The following is a 26,728-nucleotide window of genomic DNA, read 5'->3' on the forward strand; positions in this document are numbered from 1 at the left end:
GGCGTGGGTTGCTAAGGGTGGGCAGTGAGGGTCGCGAAGGTCAGCCGGTATGGGTCGCGAAGAGTGGGTGGCGAGGGCTGCGAAGGTCGGCCGGAGCGGGTCGCAAAGGTCAGCCGGAGCGGGTTGCAAAGGTATGTCGGCTAGGGCAACGAAGGTCGGCCGGCGTGGGCCGTGAAGGGTGGGCGGTTGATAAAAATGGATCTCAGGCAATTACTGAAAATCACTGCCTTAACCTAATTTCCTCGCTCACTTTAGATACATTCTCACATATAATTTAAAGCTTTTCTGTTTTGTTTCAGATTCCAGCATCCGCAGTAATTTGCTCTCCCTCAAACTGAATGAAAAATTCAAACATATTATCATCACTGCTACAGGGATGTGGGCGTCGCTGGCTGGGCCAGCATTTATTGCCCATCCCTAATTGCCCTTGAACTGAGTGGCTTGCTCTGGCATTTAAGAGTCCACCATACTGATGAGGGGCTGGAGTCGCGTATACGCCAGACCAGGCAAGGCTGGCAGATTTCCTTCCCTAAAGGACAGCAGTGAACCAGATGGGATTTCACAACAATCATCAATAGTTTCATGGTCATCATTACACTTTTCATTCCAGCATTTTTACTGAATTCAAATTTCACTATCTGCTGTAAGAAGTCTTACAACACCAGGTTAAAGTCCAACAGGTCTGTTTCAAACACTAGCTTTCGGAACGCAGCTCCTTCCTCAGGTGAGGAAGGAGCTGCGCTCCGAAAGCTAGTGTTTGAAACAAACCTGTTGGACTTTAACCTGGTGTAAGACTTCTTACTGTGCTCACCCCAGTCCAACGCCGGCATCTCCACATCATGACTATCTGCTGTAGTTGGGATTAAAATCCAGGTCCCCAGCGTTTTACCCTGGGACTCTGGGTTACTAATCCAGTGACAATACACTATACTACACTACCACCTCTTCCATTAATAAACATTAATCCTATCTCATTCCACAATACCAGGTCTGATATAACCTTAAATAAATAAAAGCAAATTACTGCAGATGCTGGAATCTGAAACAAAAACAGAAAATGCTAGACAATCTCAGCAGGTCTTACAACAACTGTGGAGAGAGAACGGAGCTTACATTTCGAGTCTTGATGACTGTCAAAGCCAGAGGAAGCTGGAAGTAGGATGCCTGTTCGGGGTGGGGCAGGCTGGAGGTGCAGATTGACAAAGTATAGTCTGCTCTCTGGTTGGCTCCAGAACGTGTTCTAAGAAACTATCCTGAAAACATTCAATGAATTCTTCATCTCAGCTACCTTTACCTCTGAGTTTTCCATTCTATTTGTAGATAAAAATGTCTCATGATTATCGTCGAACCTTTCTGAGAAACTCCCACTATCTATTCTTCATATGCCGTCCTCATATGTAGTTACACTTAGGAAACCTGCACATACAAACATGGAAACAAGGAGGAGGCCATTCTTCCCTTCGAGCCTGCTCTACCATTTAATAACGTGATGGCTGGTCTGACAAAAATATCACATCTTCTTCCTGCCTAACTCTGATAACCTATCATCCTTGCTTACTAAGAATCAATGCATCGCTGCATTAAAAATATTCGGAGACTCTGCTTCCATCACCTTTCAGGAAGCGTTCCAAAGGCTCAGAACTGGCTGAGAGCGAAAACATCTAATTTGTTTTAAATAGGCGATTCCCTATATTTAAACAGCGACAGCCAGTTTTATATTCTGTGACAAGAGGAAACATCCTCTCCACATCTACCCTGCCAAGGCCCCTCGGGATCTTATATGTTTCTGTATGTATCTTTAGCCACTTAGGCCCCATTCTTAGTAATTTGCTCCCTCTGACTCTCCAACCCACTCTTTGTCTCTTTTAAAACCTTCCTTAAAATCCACCCTTTTAGAAATCTGTGCCCAATCCCCCTATCTTTTTCATGGTTAATAGTCTAATTTTTTTCCTGTCTTGTATCTGAAGTATCTTTGACTATTTTGCTAATTACACATATTAGACCTGTAGCCCAGATAAATCGTGATAGGAGTTTACAAAATGGATTTCCTTTCAAACATCCTGTATCTCATGATGTGGAGATGCTGGCGTTGGACTGGAGTGGGCACAGTAAGAAGTCTTGCAACACCAGGTTAAAGTCCAACAGGTGAAGGAGCTATGCTCCGAAAGCTAGTAATTCCAAATAAATCTGTTGGACTTTAACCTGATGTTGCAAGACGGCTATCCTGTAATTCAAGGAGACAAGCAGAATTTCCTTCTAAATGCATCTTTCGTGTCTTATAACAATATTGCTATATTCCTTTAGCCTCACCCGTACAAACATTTTCAGAACTTTACATTCTATTAGTGTTAAGTTGATGTGGGATATCTGAATGAAATGGTTGAACTTTTACTGTGTGCAAGCATCTGATTACAGGGGGAAAAAAGCACTGGAAGAACAAATCTACATTCATATTATGACTGCCACAACTTTGCGACATCTCAAAGAATTTCATGGCCAATTAAGTAATTTTGGCGTGTTGTCACTATTGTCGATAGAGGAAATGTGACGACTAGTTTGTGAAAAGTAAGGTCAAACGAAAAGAAATAAGATAAATGACAAGATTATATTTTATGCAATGTTTGTTGAGGAATTGTAGCCACTGTAGCCACCTAAAATGGACACTGGACTAAACAAAATGGAGAATCGCTAAGACTGCAGGGAAAAACAGTTTAGCCAAGGCAGCAGCCTGCAAACACTCATTAGCATTTTGCAAGCAGCAAAACTAGTTTCTGGCCAGGTGGAAGATCTCAAACCAAAGGTGATAATGGCAGAACGCTTTACATACTAATGAGGCAGTCCAGATCTAGGCACACACAATGGCAACATTTGGGTTTGAATAAGATACTTTGAGTGGATGTCCAGACAGAGCGGCACCAGAAGTATCCACTATAGAAACCGCCCCCGCCATCAAGAGAGACCCTCACATTGGAGGAATTCAAAAGATATCGATTGGGAGCGATCCAATCGATACCTGAAGGTAAAGCCCGCCCAGGAAAAGGCAAGGACATTGGGGACCCCTATAAAAGATAGACCCCCACCCATGGTCCTGTCTGTTGTTTCGTGCTCCGGCTTTGACCAAGAACTTCGAATTGTATCCTGACTCCAGCCGTTGAGCACCAGCCGCCGAACCGTAAGTGCCAATACGACGCTCGCTACGCGAACCAGGCCCTCTAGACCCCCAGTGACCAGCACGCTTTCTGAAGGTTGCAGACCAAGACCGGAACGAAGGCCTCGCTCCCTGACCTTGCCTGTTCCTGTTTAGTTAAGTATTCTGATTGCTTAGTCTAGTCATAGCTTAGTCCCTTAGCGTGTGCATGCGTATTTATTATAATTGTATAATAAATATTGATCGTTTGGAACTTACTAATCGGTGTATCGTTTTATTACTTTGAACCTGACCTTGGAATATTTGTGAGGTGTCTATACGGCATCTGGCGACTCCTGAGCTGAAAATACATACACAGAGCCTAGTAGTGTTAAGCACACGGCCTTTAAACGGAGGCGTGTTAATACACTCCAATAAACGCGTTTTACACCCATAGCAAAACGTGCAACAGAATAAATGTCGCCCAGGTTATATACAAGATCCATGTTCTGCTTTTAATAGTGCTGTGAAATATTTTATGTGAGATGGCATATGTAGTTTAAGCCTTCTCCACCGGTGAAAATGTTCTAAGAATGCTAAATTTAAAAAAAATATAAATTTAGAGTACCCAATTTATTTTTTACCAATTAAGGGACAATTTAGTGTGGCCAATCTATCTAGCCTGCTGCACATCTTTGTGTTGTAGGGGCAGATCGCACGCAAACATGGGGAGAATGTGCAAACTCCACATGTACAGTGACCCAGAGCCGGGATCAAACCTGGGACATTGGCGCCGTGAGGCAGCAGTGCTACTCACTGCGCCACCGTGCTGTCCTCAAGAATGCAAAAATGTTGGCTAGAACAAATGGTTCTTCTGCCTACCCACACCCTGGTTTGAATTATATCCTACTATTTTATGTAAGGTTTGTGAATAAATGAGGAAGTATTTTCTTACTTCAGAACTGGGGACAGATAAAAATGTTTATTTATGAAGGTCTAACTAAATTTATAATTTTGAAGATAAGTGACAGTATACCACAGTACTCACTGTGACAATCTTAGCTTGACGTCCAATACATTGTACTGCCCTTGGAATGGATGGCTGGAAAATTAAAAAAAACATGCAAACATTTTAATTTTGCTCATTTCTATCAAGATTTATTTCCCAACTGACAATTAATAAACGTTACTTAACTTAAGCACAGAGCTTCAAATTAAAACCTGTTTATTGGTCATTTTCTATAATTAGACTTTTTGGAGGAGAAAGACTTGTATTTACACAAGTAACATCAGATTTGTATCTACTCGATAAAAATTTCTGACTAAATAATATAATTTAAGGCAATTTAGGTCTCCAACGCCAGCAAAAGATGCACACATCTGCTTGTTAAATGCTCTGAACAAATATACTTTATATATGGCTAACAAAGTTATCACATTTCATGTACAGTACAACTAAATTAAAAACCGTCACATTAAGGATGGCATGGTGTGTGGTTGCATGGTGACAGTGGTTAGCACTGCTGCCTCACAGCGTCAGGGATCCGGGTTCAATTCCAGCCTTGGCTGACTGTGTGGAGTTTTCACTTTCTCCCCGGGTCTGCATGGATTTCCTCAGGGTGCTCTGGTTTCCTACCATGGTCCAAAGATGTGCAGGTTAGGTCGATTGGCCATGATAAATTGCCCTTAGTGTCCAAAAGGTAAGGTGGGGTTACTGGGTTTTGGGGATAGGGTGGGCGTTCTTTCAGAGGGTCGGTGCAGACTTGATGGGCCGAATGGCCATTTCTGCACTGTAATGATTCTATGATTCTACGATTAATGATTCTATTATTAATCGGAAGCAAAGGTGGAGATTTTCTGATGCAGCAAATTTATTGTTGCCTGGCAGTGCAGAATATGGAAAGGTTACACTAGGCTGATAAATAAAGATTATTTAAAGGACACGGAGGTGCTCAAGAAGGTGCTGGTGTACAGAACGATACCAGAAATGTTAGGTTAGGGTTTAACTATCAGAGCAGGTCAACAGGTTGTTTCTGTTTTCTCTTGAAAGACTCCGCACTGACACAGTAGAGATCTTCAAAATTATAGAAGTTGTAGAGAGCCAATAGGAGGAATTCTCCCAACATGACTGTGGCGGGTGGGCACGGAAAACCTGGGGTCAAAAAGTCAGAAACCTGCGATGCAAAATTACGTTGCAATTCTCCCAATGGCAGGTCCGTCACCCACTGGCAGGTGGCACAATCACCATTTGCCTTAATCTGCGTCTCATAAATGCTCATTAAAACAGCTGCCTCTTGGTGCCCCGTCAGGCTTTCCAACCTTGCACCATGTCAGGGGAAAATCACATCGGTGTCAAAACTGACTGTTGAAGAGTGAAGTGCATAAAGCGGACCAGACCTCACAGAATCCCTACAGTGCAGAACAAAGCCATTTGGCCCATCGAGTTTGCACTGACCTTCTGAAAGAGCACCTACCTCCCCCACCCTATCCCAATAACCTCTTGACCTAACTAACACATCCCTGTAAACTAAGGGGAAATTTAGCATGGCCAATCCACCTAAGCAGCACATCTTTGGACTGTGGGAGGAGGAAACCCACACAGACATGGAGAATGTACGAACCCCCCACAGACAGTGACCCCATCGAGGTGAGTTCACCACTGTGCCAGGGGCAGACAGGTTCCCACTTCCATCTCCATGCCAAGCTGGTCTTCATGGGCAGTACCATGCTGCAGGAACCATAAATCTTCTAGTGTCACTGTTTTGGTTCAGTATTGTGCCTTGCGTTGGGGAGTACATCAGTCTACATACCAGACTTATGCAGCCTCTGGAACAAAGGTCTGAAGTTTGACCAGGGGTGGAGTATGAAAAGAGGATTTTGGGGTCTGGTGGCCAAACAAACACAAGGGGGACAATGTGGGAGGGGGCTGTACAAGGAGGGGGAAGGGAGGGCGAGAACTCATGATGGTAGGCTGAGGGGCAAGGAAGTGGATAAAGACAACAAAAAAGGGAAGACCGAGGGGAGGGAGCTGGACCCCGACAAAGCTTTGAAAAGATTTAAAACAACATGGTCCAAGGAATACCACATCATTGACTGGAAGGGATACACAAAGACTCCAGTTGGGTAGAGGTCCGGATGGGTAGAGGCGCATTGTTGCCTCACAGGTGATGCGCTTGGGAAGGAGGGTGGTTGAATCAAGGAACATAATTCTTGTTGAGGCTGTTCGCCTTTTTCTTCTGGATTGCTGACAATCTGCACGATTTGTGGCTGACATGTGGCTTTAGAAGAGTGTGTTGGACTGGTATTTAAATATGGCACCAGGACCGTCAAACCTGTCAGCTGAAGCTGGGCAGACGAAACAGCTGCTGGCCCACCTGGAGAGTTGGAGGAGAATTCACCTGTGCATAATTAATAAGGTTTCAAACACTGAATCTGGCATGTGAACCCGCCAATCTGACCAGTGGAACAGACCCTCCACTGCACTTAGTCTCAAAATGGGAGAACTTCGACCAATGTTTCCATTATTTTTTTCACTCATAGAATCACAGAATAATATAGCACAGAAGAGGCCCTTCAGCCCATCGAGTCTGCACCAATGTATGAAAAACACCTGACCTGCCTACGTAATTCCATTTGCCAGCACTTGGCCCATAGCCTTGAATGTTAAGATGTGTCAAGTGCTCATCCATGTACTTTTTAAAGGATGTGAGGCTGCATCATTTAAGATGCATCTAGACGGATATATGAACGGGCAGGGAACAGAGGGAAGTAGATCCTTGGAAAATAGGCGACAGGTTTAGATAAAGGATCTGGATTGGCGCAGGCTGGGAGGGCCGAAGGGCCTGTTCCTGTGCTGTAATTTTCTTTGTTCTACCATCCTCCCAGACCATCACCACCCTCTGGGTAGAACAGTTTCTCCTCAAATCCCCCCTAAACCTCCTACACTTGACCTTGAACCAGGAGTAGTGGCTTGGTTGATGACCTGTACGACTTCCTGCGGTTAGAGAAGATAAAGTATGAGTTAAGGGGCTCAGCAGGGGGGTTTGAGTAAAGGTGGGGGATGTTGGTGACCGTGTTTCAGGAGCTATTCGTCTCTGGGGAGAGGGGGGTGAAAAAGTGGAAAAATCTGTACAGACTGTATAGTTGATTGTTGGGAAGTACGTTTCCCGGGGTGTTTATTTGCTGTAACCTGTTTTGATGCATGTTTGTAATAAAATACATTTAAAAGAAAACAGTAATTGGATCGACAAAAACATGAAATAATCTACATCATCCTACCCAGGATTGAGTTCAGTGACAGCAGGGTGTTTGTTGCTATTCCACACTCTGAAGTTGTGTGTATTCTTCCATGCAGTGATAAACAAAATGCCATAGTCTGCTAACATTTTGTCATTATCTGAAGCAGAGTAAAAGACATACTGATATATTGCCTGGTTAGAATACTCAGATGATACTCAGATAATTCAGTATTTAGTTAGAATCAGCACAAATGTTCACAATTACTTGAATTTTAATCCAAATTTTGAAATAATGCAACTTCTGCACACCAAAGACAAACTTAAACGATGTTCAAAATCTACTTCAGAAAGCTCACACCAAGGATCCCCAGATTTCAGTGATTTGAGATCTACTTTTCAACAGTCATCCTAATATGGTGGTACCACCCTCCCCCACAAGGACATTCAAACATGTTGCACAATATAGGCCTTATATGGATAAAAGGAAAAATGCATCAAGAACGCTCTTGCATACTGTTCTGCGAAGCTTTCTTCTTCTCACGGGCAATAGTAAAGTAGGTGGGCTTATACAGCAATCTAGTACTTTTGTAATCAACGGTTCCAGAATTTTGACTCAGTTTAATTAATTGAAATCAAATTCTCCAACTGCATGATGGCATTGAAACTCATATTATCATAGAATATACAATGGAGTAGGCTATTCGGCCCATTGAGTCTACACCGGCCCCATAAACAGCACCCTACCAAAGCCCACACCTCCGTCCTATCCCTGTAACTCAGCAACCCCACCTAACTTTTGGATACTATGGGGCAATTTAGCGTGATCAATCCACCTAAGCCGCACATCTTTGGACTGTGGGAGGAAACCGGAGCACCCGGAGGAAACCCACGCAGACACATGTAGAACGTGCAGACTCTGCACAGACAGTGACCCAAGCCGGGAATCGAACCGGAGTCCCTGGCACTGTGAGGCAACAGTGCTAACCACTGTGCTACCGTGCCGCCCCTCTTTAGTAATAATCTTGATTGTCACAAGTAGGCTCACATCAACACTGCAATGAAGTTACTGTGAAAAGCCCCTAGTCGCCACATTCCGGCGCCTGTTCGGGTCCACAGGAAGAATTCAGAATGTCCAAATTACCTAACAGCAAGTCTTTTGGGACTGGTGGGAGGAAACCGGAGCACCCGGAGGAAACCCACGCAGACACGCAGAACGTGCAGACTCCGCACAGACAGTGACCCAAGTGGAAATTGAACCTGGAGCTGTGAAGCAACAGTGCTGACCACTGTGTCGCCCCTTGTACTCCAAATCAGTAATCCATGTCTCTGGACTACAAATTCTGTGATATAACATATGCTTCTGTATCCTAAGCAGCTACATTTCAATGTTGTGTGTTATTCTATGGGTCCAGGATGTTTTTTAATTTTTAGGAGGAATGCAAATAAGAGATGGCAGATTTGTGCTCTAGATCCTTGCCCACTAGAAATTGGGTTCAGACCCAAGGATAAAATCTTACAATAACGCAGTAAAGGCCACTTCTATTGCACAAGGCCTTTGCAGTCAACAGGGTAGTTTTTTTTACACAGAGGGCAGTGGGTGCTTGGAGGTGGTGGAAGCAGGGACAATAGTGACGTTTAAAGGGCATCTTGACAAATACATGAATAGGATGGGAAAAGAGGGATACAGACCCCGGAAGTGTAGAAGATTTTAGTTTAGACAGGCAGCATGGTCAGCGCAGGCTTGGAGAGCCGAAGGGCCTGTTCCTGTCCTGTACTTTTCTTTGTTCTTTGGGAATTACCCCGGGTAATGCAGCAAATATCTAATTTACTTTCTATTGTGCACTGTGTATATGCCAATGTTGCAAGTGTGCAGAAAATGCACACCTCACATATCCAGACAGCGTAGTTAGTGGCATCTTTGGTGGGGGCAATAGAGGCCGCTGCCATCTAGTCCACCGGTGCCCGATCGGCAAGTTGGGGAACAGCTCCCCATGGAATGACCACCGCTACATGCCAATTTGAGCCCCGTGGCCCACGTAACACCCAAGTTTGGCATCATGCCGCTAGTAACGTGCACTCGACCACCAATCAGGGACAACCTCAGCCACAGTGCAAGGAAGACCAATCGTAGTTTAAACGCATCAATAAGTCAAGACCAATGGCATCACGGGTATAGGAACTAAGCGCACGAACAGCCCGCTCTCCTTTTTTTCTTGCCCTGGGGACAGAAGTGTAACTGTGCGGCAGCTTTGGGTGCTGAATAAAGCCATTGAAATTTAACAACCGGACTCAACTCTCTGGAAACAAAGAGATCTAACACCGACTCTGTACGTGCGCTGCACACAGCATGCACTGAGTGCGCAGAATGTGCACAGTCGGCCCAAACGAGTTCCCGCTCGATCAGTCAACCGAGATCGACATTTTGGGAACCACTATCCCTATACCCATGATGTACTTTTAAAAAATACACATTCACTTCACAAGTACGTCAGTTATTAATTGAATGAACAAGTCAATTAAAGTTTTTCATAAATTATGGAAATTTGAATCAAAAACCAATCCCAGTTCCCTGTGCTCTCCTCACAGCCTTGATTATTCCTTGGCTTCAAATGTTTATACAATTTTCCCCCAAAGTAACCAACGGTAACTTCCACTCCATGGTGAAGTCTCCTGAGATCTTACAACCCAAGGAAAAATTCTCTTGCTCTCTTTCTCATCCTTGGTGAATAGTCACAGCACTGATGCTCCAACCAGGAGTAATAGCTGTGCCTCATTCACTTAATCAAAGCCCTCCCTGATTTACAAAATGCCCAGTGTTAAATCTCCGTCTAGCCTTTTCTCCCCCAATGGAATTAGTCTCAGGGGACAAGACATCCCTGTTGTCATCCAGTTGAATCTGTACTGCAATTCAATTTCCAAAAACCAAATGACATTGGCACTTTTGTAGTGGTCATTCAAGGAATTATATTTTTGAACCCTTGGGTTTCATGTTCCTCGACAGCCTTGAATATCCTTCCATTATGTGTTTTGTTCTTTTGTTCCTTCTCTCTCCCCCAAATATATTCCTTCACACTTCTCCAAATTAAATGGCATCTGGCAGCTATAAGCAGATTTCACCAATATTTCACTTTTGTTTAAATTTTTCCAATTAAGGGGCAATTTAGTGTGGCCAATCACTCACCCTGTAAATCTTTGGGTTGTGGGGGTGAGACCCACGCAGATACGGGGAGAATTTGCAAACTCCACATGGAGAGTGACCCGGGGCCAGGATCGAACCCGGGTCCTCGGCGTTGTAAGACAGCAGTGCTAACCACTGTACCACCCATAAAGCATTTTACAATTCTCCTCACCATTTGTCCAAATCCCGACCTATATGTCATCACATAAGATTTGCCCCCCTGATCCAATTCACAGATATTTCATGCAAGGTGCGCAGTTCTGAATTAGGATTCATACACCAATGAAATGACAGTACTAAATCTACAGGTCTACGAAATTCGGAAAACAAAATCTAGTTGTAGATAGTGTCGAGGGCTGTTGCAGGTTACAAGACATCGACAGGATGCAGAGCTGGGCTGAGAAGTAGCAGATGGAGTTCAACCTAGATAAATGTGAAGTGATTCATTTTGGAAGGTCGAATTTGAATGCTGAATACAGGGTTAAAGGCAGGATTCTTGGAAGTGTGGAGGAACAGAGGGATCTTGGGGCCCACATACATAAATCCCTGAAAGTTGCCACCCAGGTTGATGGGTTGTTAAGAAGGCGTATGGTGTATTGGATTTCATTAACAGGCGGATTGAGTTTAAGAGCCAGGAGGTTTTGCTGCAGCTTTATAAAACCCTGGTGAGACCACACTTGAAATATTGTGTCCAGTTCTGGCCATCTCATTATAGGAAGGATGTGGCTGCTTTGGAGAGGATGCAGAGGAGATTTATCAGGATGCTGCCTGGACTGGAGGGCATGTCTTATGAAGAAAGGTTGAGGGAGCTAGGGCTTTTCTCATTGGAGCGAAGAAGGAAGAGAGGTGACTTGATAGCGGTGTACAAGGTGATGAGAGGCATGGATAGAGTGGACAGCCAGAGACTTTTCCCCAGAGTGGAAATGGCTGTCACGAGGTGACATAATTTTATGGTGATTGGAGGAAGGTATAGGGGAGATGTCAGAGGTAGGTTTAGTGGTGGGTGTGTGGAATGCACTGCCAGCGGAGGTGGAGGAGTCAGGGTCATTAGGGACATTTAAGCGACTCTTGGACAGGCACATGGACAGCAGTAAATTGAAGGAGTGTAGGTAAGGCTGATCTTAGATTAGGATAAATGGTCGGCACAATATTCTGGGCCGAAGGGCCTGTACTGTGCTCTACCGTTTTATGTTCTAATTGCAAAACAGGACAAGTTTCTTGGTCTTCAAGGGCCAGACTGACAGGGCTCAGGCTAATTCTGTCATCCATGACTTAAGCCCAATCAATATATTTGGAAAAAAATTATTTTAGGATTCTATTTTGCTCTGTATGTAAAACTGTGATTTTACTGTATAAAACATTATTTCTTACCTGGCTGCAAAGTAGTGGCAAGAAGGGAATGGATGTACAGTGCAAACTGCGCTCTGATCCATTCATCTCCTCCTTCCCAACCTGTCCCATCGAGAAAGATATCATCCCTATTTTCAGTTACATGCTTCACCAAAAAATCTGCAAAACGTAGGTCGGCTGTGGTGAGGTTCAGCAGTTTCCGTAGCTCCGGGTCATGGATCTGTATTACGGCATCCTCAATCTGTAAAGACAGATGATTTAAAAGAGCTGCCACACTTCTGATTCCTTTTCCCTAGTGGAAATGTATGAACAATGCTTTTAAAGAATGATTGAAAGGAAACAGTGAGTGAAGGGATGTTGCTCTTTGCTGAAATCCTGATTCTCTTTGACAAGGTTTTAAACTTAGATTTTCACTAGGCTTCTTTATTAAATATATAAATGGCGAATGGGAGGTTCTGTTGGAAAATGCATAGGTGGAGATTTTGTGTCCCAACAAAAAAAATTTATCCCAAAACTAACATTCCTGTTTCAACCGGTTGTCTATCTCAGCAGTTCTGATGGAACGTGGTTGTCCATCTCAGCAGTTCTGATGGAACGTGGTTGTCTATCTCAGCAGTTCTGATGGAACGTGGTTGTCCATCTCAGCAGTACTGATGGAACGTGATTGTCCATCTCAGCAGTTCTGATGGAACGTGGTTGTCCATCTCAGCAGTTCTGATGATACCTGGTTGTCTATCTCAGCAGTTCTGCTGGAACGTGGTTGTCCATCTCAGCAGTTCTGATGGAACGTGATTGTCCATCTCAGCAGTTCTGATGGTACCTGGTTGTCTATCTCAGCAGTTCTGCTGGAACGTGGTTGTCTATCTCAGCAGTTCTGATGGAACGTGATTGTCCATCTCAGCAGTTCTGATGGAACGTGGTTGTCTATCTCAGCAGTTCTGATGGAACGTGGTTGTCTATCTCAGCAGTTCTGATGGTATGTGGTTGTCTATCTCAGCAGTTCTGATGGAACGTGGTTGTCCATCTCAGCAGTTCTGACGGTATGCGTTGTGTGCAAACTGCTGCTGCATTAGTCTACATTCAATAGGTACTACATTTAGGAATGTGTGAACAGGATGTCATTCAGCCTGCCGAGCTTGCTCCGCCATTCAATGCCTTTTACACACACTATCCCCATAACCTTTACGCTATTTAAAAAAATATATTTTAGATTACCCAATTCTCTTTTTTTCCAATTAAGGGGCAATTTGGCATGGCCAATCCACCTAGCCTGCACACTTTGAGTTATGAGGGTGAGACCCACGCAGACACGGGCAGAATGTGCAAACTTAATGATTCTCAAACTGCTTGGCCCTCCATGCTGTGCTGCTATGTTTAGGTGTGCCCCACGATGCACATCGACAGTGGATAGCCTGCTGCTGATCATGTCCTGGCACTTTTAATGGCCCCAGCATCTGAGGGCCCTGTGGCAGGAACACCCCGGCCGCCTTGCAGGTGGCACATGCCTCGCCGTGCCGCCCTGCTCGGCCTACTGATCCCAAGGTATGTCGTTGTTAGGAGGCAGCGGGATCAGGCGAGCTGGTGACAGCCGTTGTTAGGAGGCGGCTGGATCGGGAGAGCCGGTGACTGCCATTGTCTCCCTGTAGGGAGGTTCTGGGCACCCTCTGCCGCTCCCATCTCCCGGTCACTGCTGGTCGGGCCCTGAGGGTCACTTTGGGACGGAGCGGCAGCTGGAGTGAACTCCAAAGACCCCTACGTCTTCTGGCTCTGCCAGCCCTGGCAGCTCCCCACTCTCTGTACCATGGTGTCAATGCCGTCGGCGATGCCTCTCTGTAACAACACTCTGCAATGTCCACCTGTGCTACTGACATTGTGCTCCAGGCTTTCAACTGTGATCACCACCTCAGCGGTGTTGGCCTCGGTGTCTCACATTGCCGGTGCCATCCCCTGCTCCTGTAGCCTCTGGGATTCCTCCAATCAGTTATGGACCTGCTGGAGTGTCGCTGGCATCTTCCTCTAAATATCACAGCCGCACCCGAGCGTCTGCATCTACTCCGGGATAATCTTGTCCAGAGGCTCAGCATCAGACTGGGACCCAGCTTCCTGGAATCCAACAGACCTCAGATTGCTGCCCACCGTGGACATTCCTGACTGCGCCAGATGTGCACAGCAGCTGTGTGGGGGGGGCGTGACCCCGATGGGCCGGCACCATCAGATGGAGATCCCGTGGGAGTATGGAGAATGGACGTGTTGTGAGTGGGAGGGTAGGATCATCTCTGGCACGAACAACCCACGTGTGACAGGTCACCTGGGTAGGGGCGATGGATCCTCACCTCTATGGCACAGGCCTATCTCGACGTTGTGACCGCTCTGTCCTCCAACAACCCTGTGACCTCCGGGGCCCATTCCTCGTAGGGGACGAAGGTCTGATGTCTGGGGCCCCACCGCCCATCTTGGCCCTTTCCCTGCGTGTTATGGGCCAACTTCTCCTGCAGGGACAGAGAGGGGGCATTGCGAGCTGCACACTTCATGCATCGCAGAGGGAAGTTATAGTGGGGGACAAGTGTGGGCACTGCTGCTCGGCATGGGTGGGGTGTGCAGGTGAGTGCTAGGGTAAGCTGGGGCACAGGCATGGTGCCAACTGGCAGGCCGTCAGGTGGTTGGCAGCAGGACCACTGCCCAGGGGCCGATGCCAACTCACCTGTGCGGCCAGTTGAGGTCGTTGAGCTTCTTATGGCACTGGGTGGCAGTCCTCCTTGTGACACTCCCTGAGCTGAGGGCTGCTGCCAATGCCTCCCAGGTGGTACTGGCTGACCTGCGGCGGACCCTCCGACCCCCTCAGTGTGACCCATCTCAACTCCACTGCATCCAACAGTCGGGCCAGGTCATCATCTCCGAATATTGGGGCTGTGGTGGCATGGCTGTGTGCTGTCTGAGGTTTGCTAAGAGGGGGCAGTTTAAGAGCTACTGCCCCTGATTAGTGGGGAGCTGCTGAACGCTATCCAGGTGAATCAGCTGGCATGACAGGCATTTCCAATGTGAAGCCTGTGGGGCATCGTTAAAGGCCCTAATTGGCGAAAGATACCGGTCACGGTCTCGCTGGGTTGGCTGTTAGAAAGCACCCAGCAATTCTCACTCGCTAGCACAGTGCTTCTCCCGTTAGATTATGACCGATGTAAAATTCTATGATATTGTGGTCACTCATCACTTGGTTTAACCAGTCTATGTGTAGGTCAATCCTGTTAAGGTGTAACCAATGATCACTGTATTGCCCAAGCTACATGCTTCTTTCGTCTCCTGATTAATACTATGCACCACATTACCATTACTATTAGGTGGCCTATAAGCTACTCCAACAAATGTCCACTGCCCTTTGCTGTTTCTTAGCTCCATCCAAACAGATTCCAGACATTATTCTTCTGATCTGAGATTCTCCCGTACTATTGCACTGATCGTATCGCTTATTGTCATGGCTACTCCACCTCTTTCCTTTCTTGTCTTTGCTTCCTAAATATTGAATATCCTTGAATATTCAATTCTCAGTCTTGGTCACCTTGCAGCCATGTTTCCATGGCAATTATATCATACCCATTTACTTCTTTCAGTCCCTTTCGTTCATCTACCTAGTTATGAATGTTATGTGTATTCCGGTAGTGTGCTCAATGGTTCCTCAATGGTTTGCTGCCTAATCCCACTACTATTACCTTTTATAAACTTTACTTCCTTCCAATTTGGGCCACCCTCAGGTTCCCACCCCCTGACAAGCTAGTTTAAACCTAACCCAAAAGCTGTGTGTGAGTATACCAGTGTCAGTCCTGTTAAAATGTAACCGACCCAGCTTATACAGGTCCCACCTGACCCAGAACCGGCCCTAATGACTCAGAAATCTGATGCCTTCCCTCCCACACAATTTCTCCAGCCATATATTTAATTGATCAATCCCCCTTTCCTTTGTTCACTACCAAGTGGAATTGGGGATAATCCTGATATCTTCAGATCTTTTTCAACACCCTGGAATCTGCTTTCAGGACCTCATCCCTCTTCCTACTTATGTCGTTGGTACCAATGTGGACCACAATTTCTGTCTGATCCCCTTCCTCCCAAAAGAAAATGGCTAATTTAACACCCCTGTTTAAGAAGGGGAGGTTGGGGGGGGGGGGGGGGGGGGGGGGGGGGGAAAGAGGCAGAAGACGGGAAATTATAGGCCAGTTAGCCAGGCTTTGGTCATTGGTAAAATTTTTGAGCCCATTATTAAGGAGAGATTGCGGAGTACTTGGAAGTGCACGGTAAAATAGGACTGAGTCAGCACAGCTTCGTCAAGGGGAGGTCATGTCTGACAAATCTGTTAGAATAGCAAGGAGGTTAGACAAAGGAGAACCAGTGGACATGATCTATTAAGATTTCCATGACAAGGTGTCGTAAAGGAGGCTGTGAAATAAATTAAGAGCTCATTGTGTTAAGGGTAAGATACTGGCATGGATAGAGGATTGGCTGACTGGCAGAAGGCAGAGAGTGGGGGAAAGGGGTCTTTATCAGAATGGCAGCTTTCAGAACCGGGGGGGGGGGGGGGGGGGGGGGGGGGAGGAAGATTCCTTCTTTTCACATGTCTATAAGGTGTATTCGAGGATTGATTACTTTGTAGTGAGCTGGGAGATTTTGGTTGGGGTGGAGGGGACAGAGTATGTGGTGATAGTTATCTCCAACCATGCGCCCCACTGTCTGGAGATTTGGTTTGGATCAGGACGAGAGCAGAGGCAGGGTGGAGGTTTGATTCGGGTTTGTTGGTGGATGGAGGTTTTTGGATAAGGTGCGGGCGGCGATTAAGGAGTATGTGGAGCTGAATCAGAATGGGGAGGAGTCGGTGGACATTTTTTGGGAGGCGGTGATGGCAGTGGTCTGCAAGTGTTTAAACTGAGCGGCGGGTGACGTCAGACTTGCAAAAGGGAGAGCGACTCCTGATTGGTTCACAATAAATCGTGTCCTTAACCCTTTCATTCCTAGGCTCATCGGAGCTACATTTAATAAGGTAAGAGTTTTTATTTTTTTTCTCACAGTTACTTGAGGGTAGCAAGCTATCTTTTATATTGAATAACTACATGTAGTAACTAGAAGACACACTACATTTTTGGGGGGCCTATTCGTGAAAGCAGCAGCAGTAATTTTTTTATTAAGGGCCTCAGTATTTAGTTTTTTTTTCTTAAACTCTAATAACCAAAAGAGGGAGAGATGTCAATTGGCGGGGTCGTGTGCTGCTCCTGCATGATTTGTGGCATCATGGACACTTCAAAGTGTCCCTGAGGACTACACTGTTGGAAAGTGTATTCAAGCTCACCGAACGCATGGATCCGTTAGAGCAGCAGCTGGAAGCACTGAGGAGCACACAATTAGCTGAAATTGTGATAGATAATAGCTTCAGAGATGTGGTCACACCCAAGGTACAGGAAGGTAGATGGGGCAGATAGACAGTGCAGGGGTCTCCATAGCTGTCCACCAATCTAACAAGTATGCCGTTTTGGATACTGATGAGAGGGAAAGTACATCAGGGGACAGCAGCAGCAAGGGCCAGAGCGAAGGCACCACAACTAGCCCTGCTGCACAGACGGAGGTTGCAAAGCGTTAGAAAAGCAATAGTGGCAGGGATTCAATAGTCAGGCACTTCTGTGGCCGTGAAAGGACTCCGGATGGTAGTTTGCCTCCCTGGTATCAGGGTCCTGGATGTCTCTGAGCGGGTACAAAGCATCCGAAAACGGGAGGGAAATCAGAAAAAGATCATTGTCCACATTGGTACGAATGACATGGGTAGAAAGAGGAGCGAGGTCCTGTAATGGCAATTTAGGGAGCTAGGTAGAAGATTAAAAAGCAGAACCTCTCGGGTAGTAATCTCAGGATTATTCCCCGCGCTAGCAAGGCTAGCAATAGGGACATAGTGCAGTTGAATACGTGGGTAAAGAACTGGTGCAGGAGGGAGGGCTTCAGATTTCTGGATCACTTGGATGTCTTCCAGGGAAGGTGGGGCCTGGACAAGAAGGACGGGTTACACCCGAACTGGACGGGCACCAATATCCTGGCTGGGAGGTTTGCTAGTATGGTTTGGGTAGGTTTAAACTAATTTGTCAGGGGGTGGGAATCAGGACAGTAAGCAAGCAAGTGTAGAGTGTAGGGGATGAACATGGTACCAGGGTCAGGCTGGTTAAGAGGAAGGGCAGGCTGGGGGAGGTCGAACTCAGTGGGCCTGGAGGTCTGGAGTGTATCTGCTTCAATGCACGGAGTACAACAGGCAAGACAGATGAACTTAAAGCCTTGATTCACGCGCAGAGCTTGGATGTAGTTGCTGTAACGGAGACTTGGTTAAAAAAGGGGACAGTACTGGCAGTTAAATATTCCAGGATATAGGTGTTTTAGGTGAGACAGGGAGGAAGATGGGGGTGTTGCAATACTGGTCAGGGAACATATTACAGCTGTACAGAGGGAGAACACCATCAAGTAACGAGGCACTGCGGGTAGAGCTCAGAAACAGGAAGGGGACAGTCACTATGATGGGGGTGTACTACAAGCCTCCCAACAGCCCACGGGAAGTTGAGGAACAGATATACAAGCAGATTCTGGATAGATGTAGAAATAACAGGGTTGTTGTAGTGGGAGACTTAAATTTTCCTTATATTGACTGGAAATCCTTCAGGGCTGGGGGTCTGGATGGTGAGGAATTTATCATCTTCAGTGTTCACCAAGGAGAAGGGTCATGTTTTTGAGGATGAAAATGTGATACAGGTGGGTAGGCTGGAGGAGGTAGATGTTCTGAGGAAGGATGTATTAGCAATTTTGAAAACCTTAGGGTCGACAAGTCCCCTGGGCCAGATGGGATATATCCTAGGATTTTTTGGGAGGCAAGGGATGAGATTGCAGAGCCTTTGGCTTTGATCTTTGGGTTCTCACTGTCCACGGCGATAGTGCCAGAGGACTGGAGAGTGGTGAATGTTGTTCCTCTGTTCAAGAAAGGGAATAGGAATGACCCTGGCAATTATAGGCCGGTTAGTCTTACTTCAGTGGTCGGTAAGTTAATGGAAAAGGTCCTGAAGGATAGGATTTATGACCATTTGGAAAGATGCAGCTTAATCCGGGATAGTCAACATGGATTCGTGAAGGGTAAATCTTGCCTCACAAATTTGATTGAATTCTTTGAGGAGGTAACTAAGTGTGTAGATGAAGATAGAGCAGTTGATGTCATATACATGGATTTTAGTAAGGCGTTTGATAAGGTTCCCCATGTTCGCCTCATGAAGAAAGCAAGGAGATGTGGGATAGAGGGAAATTTGGCCAATTGGATAAGTAACTGGCTATCACATAGAAGACAGTGAGTGGTGGTGGATGGAAAATTTTGAGGCTGGAGACCAGTTACCAGCGGTGTTACATGGGGATCAATGCTGGGTCCTCTGCTATTCGTGATTTTTATCAATGACTTGGAGGAAGGGCTGAAGGTGGGTCAGTAAATCTGCTGATGACACCAAGATTGGTGGAGTAGTGGATGAGGTGGAGGGCTGTTGTAGGCTGCAAAGAGACATTGATAGGATGCAGAGCTGGGCCGAAAAATGGCAGATGGAGTTTAACCCTGCCTCACGGTAGCATGGTGGTTAGCATCAATGCTTCACAGCTCCAGGGTCCCAGGTTCGATTCCCGGCTGGGTCACTGTCTGTGTGGAGTCTGCACGTCCTCCCCGTGTGTGCGTGGGTTTCCTCCGGGTGCTCCGGTTTCCTCCCACAGTCCAAAGATGTGCGGGTTAGGTGGATTGGCCATGCTAAATTGCCCGTAGTGAAAGGTTAATGGGGGGGATTGTTGGGTTATGGGTATACGGGTTACGTGGGTTTAAGTAGGGTGATCATTGTTCGGCACAACATCGAGGGCCGAAGGGCCTGTTCTGTGCTGTACTGTTCTATGTTCTATGTTCTAAATGCGAGGTAATTCATTTTGGTAGGAAACATTTGAATGCGGATTACAGGGTCAACGGCAGGGTTCTGAGGAATGTGGAGGAACAGAGAGATCTAGTGGTTCATGTCCACAGATCTCTGAAGGTTGCCACTCTGCCGTGAAGGAGGCCTATAGCGTTTAGTAACAGGGGGCTTGAGCTCAAGAGCTTTATAGAACAGTACAGCACAGAACAGGCCCTTCGACCCTCGATGTTGTGCCGAGCAATGGTTATGCAGAAACTGTACATGACCCTGGTGAGACTACACTTGGAATATTGTGTGCAGTTCTGGTCACCTCACTATAGGAAGGATGTAGAAGCAGTGGAAAGGGTGCAAAGGAGATTTACCAGAATGCTGCCTAGTTTGGAGTGTAGGTCTTATGAGGAAAGATTGAGGGAGCTAGGGCTTTTCTCTTTGGAGTGGAGGAGGATGAGAGGCGACTTAATAGAGGTTTATAAGATGATGAGGGGGATAGATAGAGTGGACGTTCAGAGACTATTTCCTCGGATGGATGTAGCTGTTACAAGGGGGCATAACTATAAGGTTCAGGGTGGGAGATATAGGAGGGATGTCCGCGGTAGGTTCTTTACTCAAGAGAGTGGTTAGGGTGTGGAATGGACTGCCTGCTGTGATAGTGCAGTCGGACACATTAGGAACTTTCAAGCGGTTATTGGATAGGCACATAGAGGACACCACAATGACAGGGAGTGGGATAGCTTGATCTTGGTTTCGGACAAGCTCGGCACAACATCGAGGGCCGAAGGGCCTGCTCTGTGCTGTACTGTTCTATGTTCAATGTTAAGTGTGTCCAAGAAGGTTTTTTGAAACATGAGGATAGTCCAGCTAGAAAAGGGGCTATATTGGACTGAGTACTAGGGAACGAACCCGGCCAGGTCATCAACATTGCAGTGGGAGACCATGTGGCGAACAGTGACCAAAATTCCGTAAGCTTTTGGATATTCATAGAAAAGGACAAATGTTGTCCTAGGGTAAAGGTGCTAAATTGGGGGAAGGCTAACTACAACCAGATTAGGCAGGATTTGGAGGCTGTTGTTTGGGAGAGGCTGTTTGAGGGTAAATCCACATTTGGCATGTGGGAGTCTTTTAAGGAACAGTTGATGGGAGTGCACGACAGGCACGTGCCGGTAAAAGGAAGGGCAGGAAAGGTAGGATTCGGTAACCATGGATGACCAGGGAAATTGAGAATCTTGTCAAAAAGAAAAAAGAAGCATATGTGAGGTACAGACAACTAAGACAGATAAAGCACTTGAAGTATACAAGGAAAGTAGAAAAGAGCTCAAGCAGGGAGTTAGAAGGGCGTAAAGGCATCACGAAATGTCCTTGGCAGACAGGATTAAAGAGAATCCCAAGGCATTTTATACGTTTATTAGGAACAAGAGGTTAGCTAGAGAAAGAGCTGGCCCACTCAAGGACAAAGGAGGGAAATTATGTACAGAACCAGAGGAAGTAGGTGAGGTCCTTAATGGGTATTTTGCATCGGTATTCACAAAGGAGAGGGACATGTTGATTGGTGGTGCCTCAGAGGGATGTATAAACACTTTAGAACAGGTCATCATTACGAGGGAGGAAGTGTTAGTAGGGCAGCACGGTAGCACAAGTGGATAGCACTGTGGCTTGATAGCGCCAGGGTCTCGGGTTCAATTCCTTGCTGTGTCACAGTTTGTGCTGAGTCTGCACGTTCTCCCCGTTTATGCGTCGGTTTTCTCCGGGTGCTCCGGTTTCCTCAGTCCAAAGACGTGCAGGTTAGGTGGATTGGCCATGAAAAATTGCCCTTAGTGACCAAAAAGGTTAGGAGGGATTATTGGGTTCCGGGGATAGGGTGGAAGTGAGGGCTTAAGTGGGTCGGTGTAGACTCGATGGGCCGAATGGCCTCCTTCTGCACTTATGTTCTATGTTAAGTGTGTTAAAAAGCATTACGGTGGACAAATCCCCAGGGCCAGATGGCATCTATCCCAGATTACTGAGTGACGCAAGAAATGAAATCGCTGGGCTTCTGACAGAATAGAGGATTGGAGGATAGCCAATGTTGTACTGTTATTTAAGAAGGGTTGCAAGAATAATCCGGGTAATTATAGGCTTGACATCAGTGATAGTGAAATTGTTGGAAAAGATTCTCAGAGAATCTATGCACATTTGGAAGCAATGGTCTTATTAGTGAAAGACAGCATGGTTTATACGAGGCGATTTGATTGAACTTTTTGAGGAGGTGACAAAAATGATCGACGAGGAAAGGGCTGTGGATGTTGCCTACATGAACTTTGGTAAAGCATTTGACAAGGTCCCTCATGGCAGGCTGGTGCAAAAGATTAGATCACATGGGGTCAGGGGATGATTAACTGGATGGATCCAGAACTGGCTTGGCCATAGAAGATAGAGGGTAGCAGTGGAAGGGTGTTTTTCCGAATGGAGGTCTGTAACTAGTGGTGTTCCGCAGGGATCAGTTCTGGGACCTCTGCTCTTTGTATAAATGACGTGGAAGAAAACGTAGCGGGTCTGATTAGCAAGTGTGCGGATGATACTAAGATTGCAGGAGTTGCGGAGAGTGATGAAGATTGTCAGAGAATACAACAGGATATAGATAGGCTGCAAAATTGGGCAGAGAAATGGCAGATGGAATTTAACACGGACAAATACAAGGTGATACAATTCAGGTGGGAGCTATAAAATAAATGGCAGAACCATCAGAAGCATAGAGACAGAGATCTGGGCGTGCAGGTCCACAGATCCTTAAAAGTGGCAGCAGAGGTGGAAATGGTGGTAAAGAAAGCAAATGGCATGCTTGCCTTCATAGGACGGGGTATCGAGTATAAAAGCTTGAAAATTAAGTTACAATTATATAGAACGTTGGTTAGGCCACATTTGGAATACTGTATCCAATTCGGGTCACCGTCCTACCAGGAGGACGTGGAGGCTTTGGAGAGAGTACAGAAAAGGTTTACCAGGATGTTGCCTGGTACGGAGGGTATTAGCTTTGAGGAAAGATTGAATAAACTGGGATTGTTCTCCATAGGGAGACGGAGGCTGAGGGGCGACCTGACAGACGTTTATAAAATTATTAGGGGTATAGAGAGGGTGGACAGTTGGAGGAATCTTCCCAGGGCAGAAATTACAATTACAAGGCGGCACAAGTTCAAGGTGGGGGGGGTTCAGTAGAGCTGTGCGGGGGAATATGTTTTACACAGAGGGTGGTTGGTGTCCTGGAATGCACTGCCAAGTGAGCTGGTTGAGGCAGATACGTTAGTGACGTTTAAGAGTTATCTGGACAGGCACATGAACAGACGGGGTATAGAAGGATACAGGCAGTTGGTCTAGACAGGACACGTGATTGGCACAGGCTTGGAGGGCCAAAGGGCCTGTTCCTGAGCTGTATTGTTCTTTGGTCTGGGGGAAGAATTTTGTTTAAGGCTCATGCGGATAGGGAAAGGGGGGAGGTATAATGACCATCTAGTAAGCGATACAGTGGAGGTGGACAGGGAGTATCCGAGGGTGCCCACTGTGGAGGGATTGGCGAGGAGGGAAAAGTTGCAGGGGCAGTTTGACAGGTTGACAATGGGGAGGGTGGCAGGGAACTGCGTAGGGCAAGAGGGGTGCAATAGGAGTATGGGGAGAAGGCGACCAGCTGCAGGAACAGGCCACGTCCAGGGCAATATTGCAGATACAGACTGGGTTGAGGATGTGGTGTCAGAGTCGGGGAAGATAAACGAGGCATTTAGGGAGTGCTGCCAAGGATTTTACGAAGCGGACCCGGGGGGTGGAGAGGAGGGGGACATGGAGCGGTTCCTGGACGAGCTGGAATTTCCCCAGGTGGAGGAAGCAAAAAGGCAGGCATTGGAGGAGCCCCTGGGGTGGATAGATTCAGGGGTATGAAGTTGGATGGGTACTGTAGCCACCTGGGGTGGCCACGTCTCAAATACAAAATGGACACTTTGCAAAGAATGCAGGGAAAATGGACAATGCTGAGAAAGCAAGCAGGTACAAGGTTTGTTTGTTGATTGGAGCTGTAACTCCCAGACAAGACCGATACTGCAAAGCCATTACCATACTAATGAGCCATCCCCGGGGACAGAAGGGTAACATTTAAGTAACTGTTGCTAAGGCAGACACCCCGGTGTCAGAGGAGTCTAGAACAAAGCAGGCCAACGGCCACCTAGGAGACACCCAGCAATCAGGGTACCCACCCCTTTATTGGAGGAAATCGATAGGAATGATCAAGATGCGGTCCAATTAATTGGAACCAAGTAGAAGGCCCACCCAAAAGCACGCGAAGCCCCCTTCGGGTATAAGAAGCCCCCAAGAGAGAATCGTTCTTCTTGGCCTTGGCTCTCAGCGACGAGAGGCCTGCCTAGCAGCTGCACCAGAACAAGTAAGTCCAAAGTCAACGCACGCTACGAGACAGACGCTCCTAGCTACTACTCAGTACCAGTTCGACCCCAGCATAAGAACATAAGAACATAAGAACTAGGAGCAGGAGTCGGCCATCTGGCCCCTCGAGCCTGCTCCGCCATTCAATTAGATCATGGCTGATCTTTTGTGGACTCAGCTCCACTTTCCGGCCCGAACACCATAACCCTTAATCCCTTTATTCTTCAAAAAACTATCTATCTTTACCTTAAAACATTTAATGAAGGAGCCTCAACTGCTTCACTGGGCAAGGAATTCCATAGATTCACAACCCTTTGGGTGAAGAAGTTCCTCCTAAACTCAGTCCTAAATCTACTTCCCCTTATTTTGAGGCTATGCCCCCTAGTTCTGCTGTCACCCGCCAGTGGAAACAACCTGCCCGCATCTATCCTATCTATTCCCTTCATAATTTTAAATGTTTCTATAAGATCCCCCCTCATCCTTCTAAATTCCAACGAGTACAGTCCCAGTCTACTCAACCTCTCCTCATAATCCAACCCCTTCAGCTCTGGGATTAACCTAGTAAATCTCCTCTGCACACCCTCCAGTGCCAGTACGTCCTTTCTCAAGTAAGGAGACCAAAACTGAACACAATACTCCAGGTGTGGCCGCACTAACACCTTATACAATTGCAACATAACCTCCCTAGTCTTAAACTCCATCCCTCTAGCAATGAAGGACAAAATTCCATTTGCCTTCTTAATCACCTGTTGCACTTGTAAACCAACCTTCTGTGACTCATGCACTAGCACACCCAAGTCTCTCTGAACAGCGGCATGCTTTAATATTTTATCGTTTAAATAATAATCCGTTTGCTGTTATTCCTACCAAAATGGATAACCTCACATTTGTCAACATTGTATTCCATCTGCCAGACTCGAGCCCATTCACTTAACCTATCCAAATCCCTCTGCAGACTTCCAGTATCCTCTGCACTTTTCGCTTTACCACTCATCTTAGTGTCATCTGCAAACTTGGACACATTGCCCTTGGTCCCCAACTCCAAATCATCAATGTAAATTGCGAACAATTGTGGGCCCAACACGGATCCCTGAGGGACACCACTAGCTACTGATTGCCAACCAGAGAAACACCCATTTATCCCAACTCTTTGCTTTCTATTAATTAACTAATCCTCTATCCATGCTACTACTTTACCCTTAATGCCATGCATCTTTATCTTATGCAGCAACCTTTTGTGTGGCACCTTGTCAAAGGCTTTCTGGAAATCCAGATATACCACATCCATCGGCTCCCCGTTATCTACTGCACTGGTAATGTCCTCAAAAAATTCCACTAAATTAGTTAGGCATGACCTGCCTTTAACGAACCCATGCTGCGTCTGCCCAATGGGACAATTTCTATCAGATGCCTCGCAATTTCTTCCTTGATGATAGATTCCAGCATCTTCCCTATTACCGAAGTTAAGCTCACTGGCCTATAATTTCCTGCTTTCTGCCTACCTCCTTTTTTAAACAGTGGCGTCACGTTTGCTAATTTCCAATCCACCGGGACCACCCCAGAGTCTAGTGAATTTCGGTAAATTATCACTAGTGCATCTGCAATTTCCCTAGCCATCTCTTTTAGCACTCTGGGATGCATTCCATCAGGGCCAGGAGACTTGTCTACCTTTAGCCCCATTAGCTTGCCCATCACTCCCTCCTTAGTGATAACAATCCTAAGTAGCCTCAGAACCGGACAACGGCCATTGTTCCTCTGACTGAGTGGGTGCCCGAAGCTAAGTATAGGCTTTAGTAGTAGTGATAGTTTAGTTGGCAGAGTTTTGTGCAAGAGTATATTTGACTGTGTGTGTAAATAAATGAGCATTGATTTTGAACTTTCTAACTGGTGTATCGAGTCTTTGATCGGTATTCGGTTTTGAACCTTGTGGCGGTATCGAAAGATACCTGGCGACTCTTGAGCAACCGTAATTAGGATTAAGGAAGGCGACCATATTAACCGCTATAAACAGAGCCAATTAAAGAGAGAACACAACGAGCAACAGTACCCAGTGGAATTTGTGACGGACCTGGCACCACATCTGTTGGCGACGTTTAATGAAGCACTGGAGAATGGGGAGCAGCCGAAGACGATATCGCAGGCAATAATCACGCTAATCCCGAAAAAGAGGAAGGACCTGGTGGAATGTGGGACGTATAGGCCCTTATCACTATTGAACACGGATGTGAAAGTATTGGCTAAGTTGTTGGCGTGGAGGATGGAGGATTGTGTCCCTGGGGTGGTTGCAGAAAATCAAGCAGGCTTCATGAAGGGCAGGCAGCTCGCGAGTAATATAAGACGGCTGTTGAATGGAGTGATGAATCTGTCGGGGGGTTCTGGTACCGGAGGTGGTGGACAGAGAGGAGGCATTTGATCGGGTGGAGTGGCGGCACTTGTTCGAGGTTTTGGAAAGGTTTGGGCTGAGATTTGTGACATGGGTGCGGTTGCTGTA

At 46.4% G+C, this 26,728-nt stretch overlaps 1 protein-coding gene across 9 annotated transcripts in view; it reads right to left on the minus strand.

Annotated features, from left to right (window-relative positions):
* Positions 1–26,728, minus strand: part of avl9 (AVL9 homolog (S. cerevisiase)) — a 183,166-nt gene that overhangs the window by 44,995 nt on the left and 111,443 nt on the right. For all 9 annotated transcript variants that reach the window (XR_005462168.1, XM_038810418.1, XM_038810424.1 and 6 more), the window contains 3 exons: positions 11,915–12,134; positions 7,406–7,523; positions 4,176–4,229 (listed from right to left, as the gene is read on the minus strand). Coding sequence is in view for 8 of the 9 variants with exons in the window: in XM_038810418.1 (XP_038666346.1) it covers positions 4,176–4,229; positions 7,406–7,523; positions 11,915–12,134 (392 nt within the window). In the remaining variant the exon portion in view is untranslated. The remainder of the gene's footprint in view (positions 1–4,175; positions 4,230–7,405; positions 7,524–11,914; positions 12,135–26,728) is intronic.

Source organism: Scyliorhinus canicula, chromosome 10 (genome assembly GCF_902713615.1).
Source record: "Scyliorhinus canicula chromosome 10, sScyCan1.1, whole genome shotgun sequence".
In the NCBI taxonomy this organism is placed as follows: domain Eukaryota; kingdom Metazoa; phylum Chordata; class Chondrichthyes; order Carcharhiniformes; family Scyliorhinidae; genus Scyliorhinus; species Scyliorhinus canicula.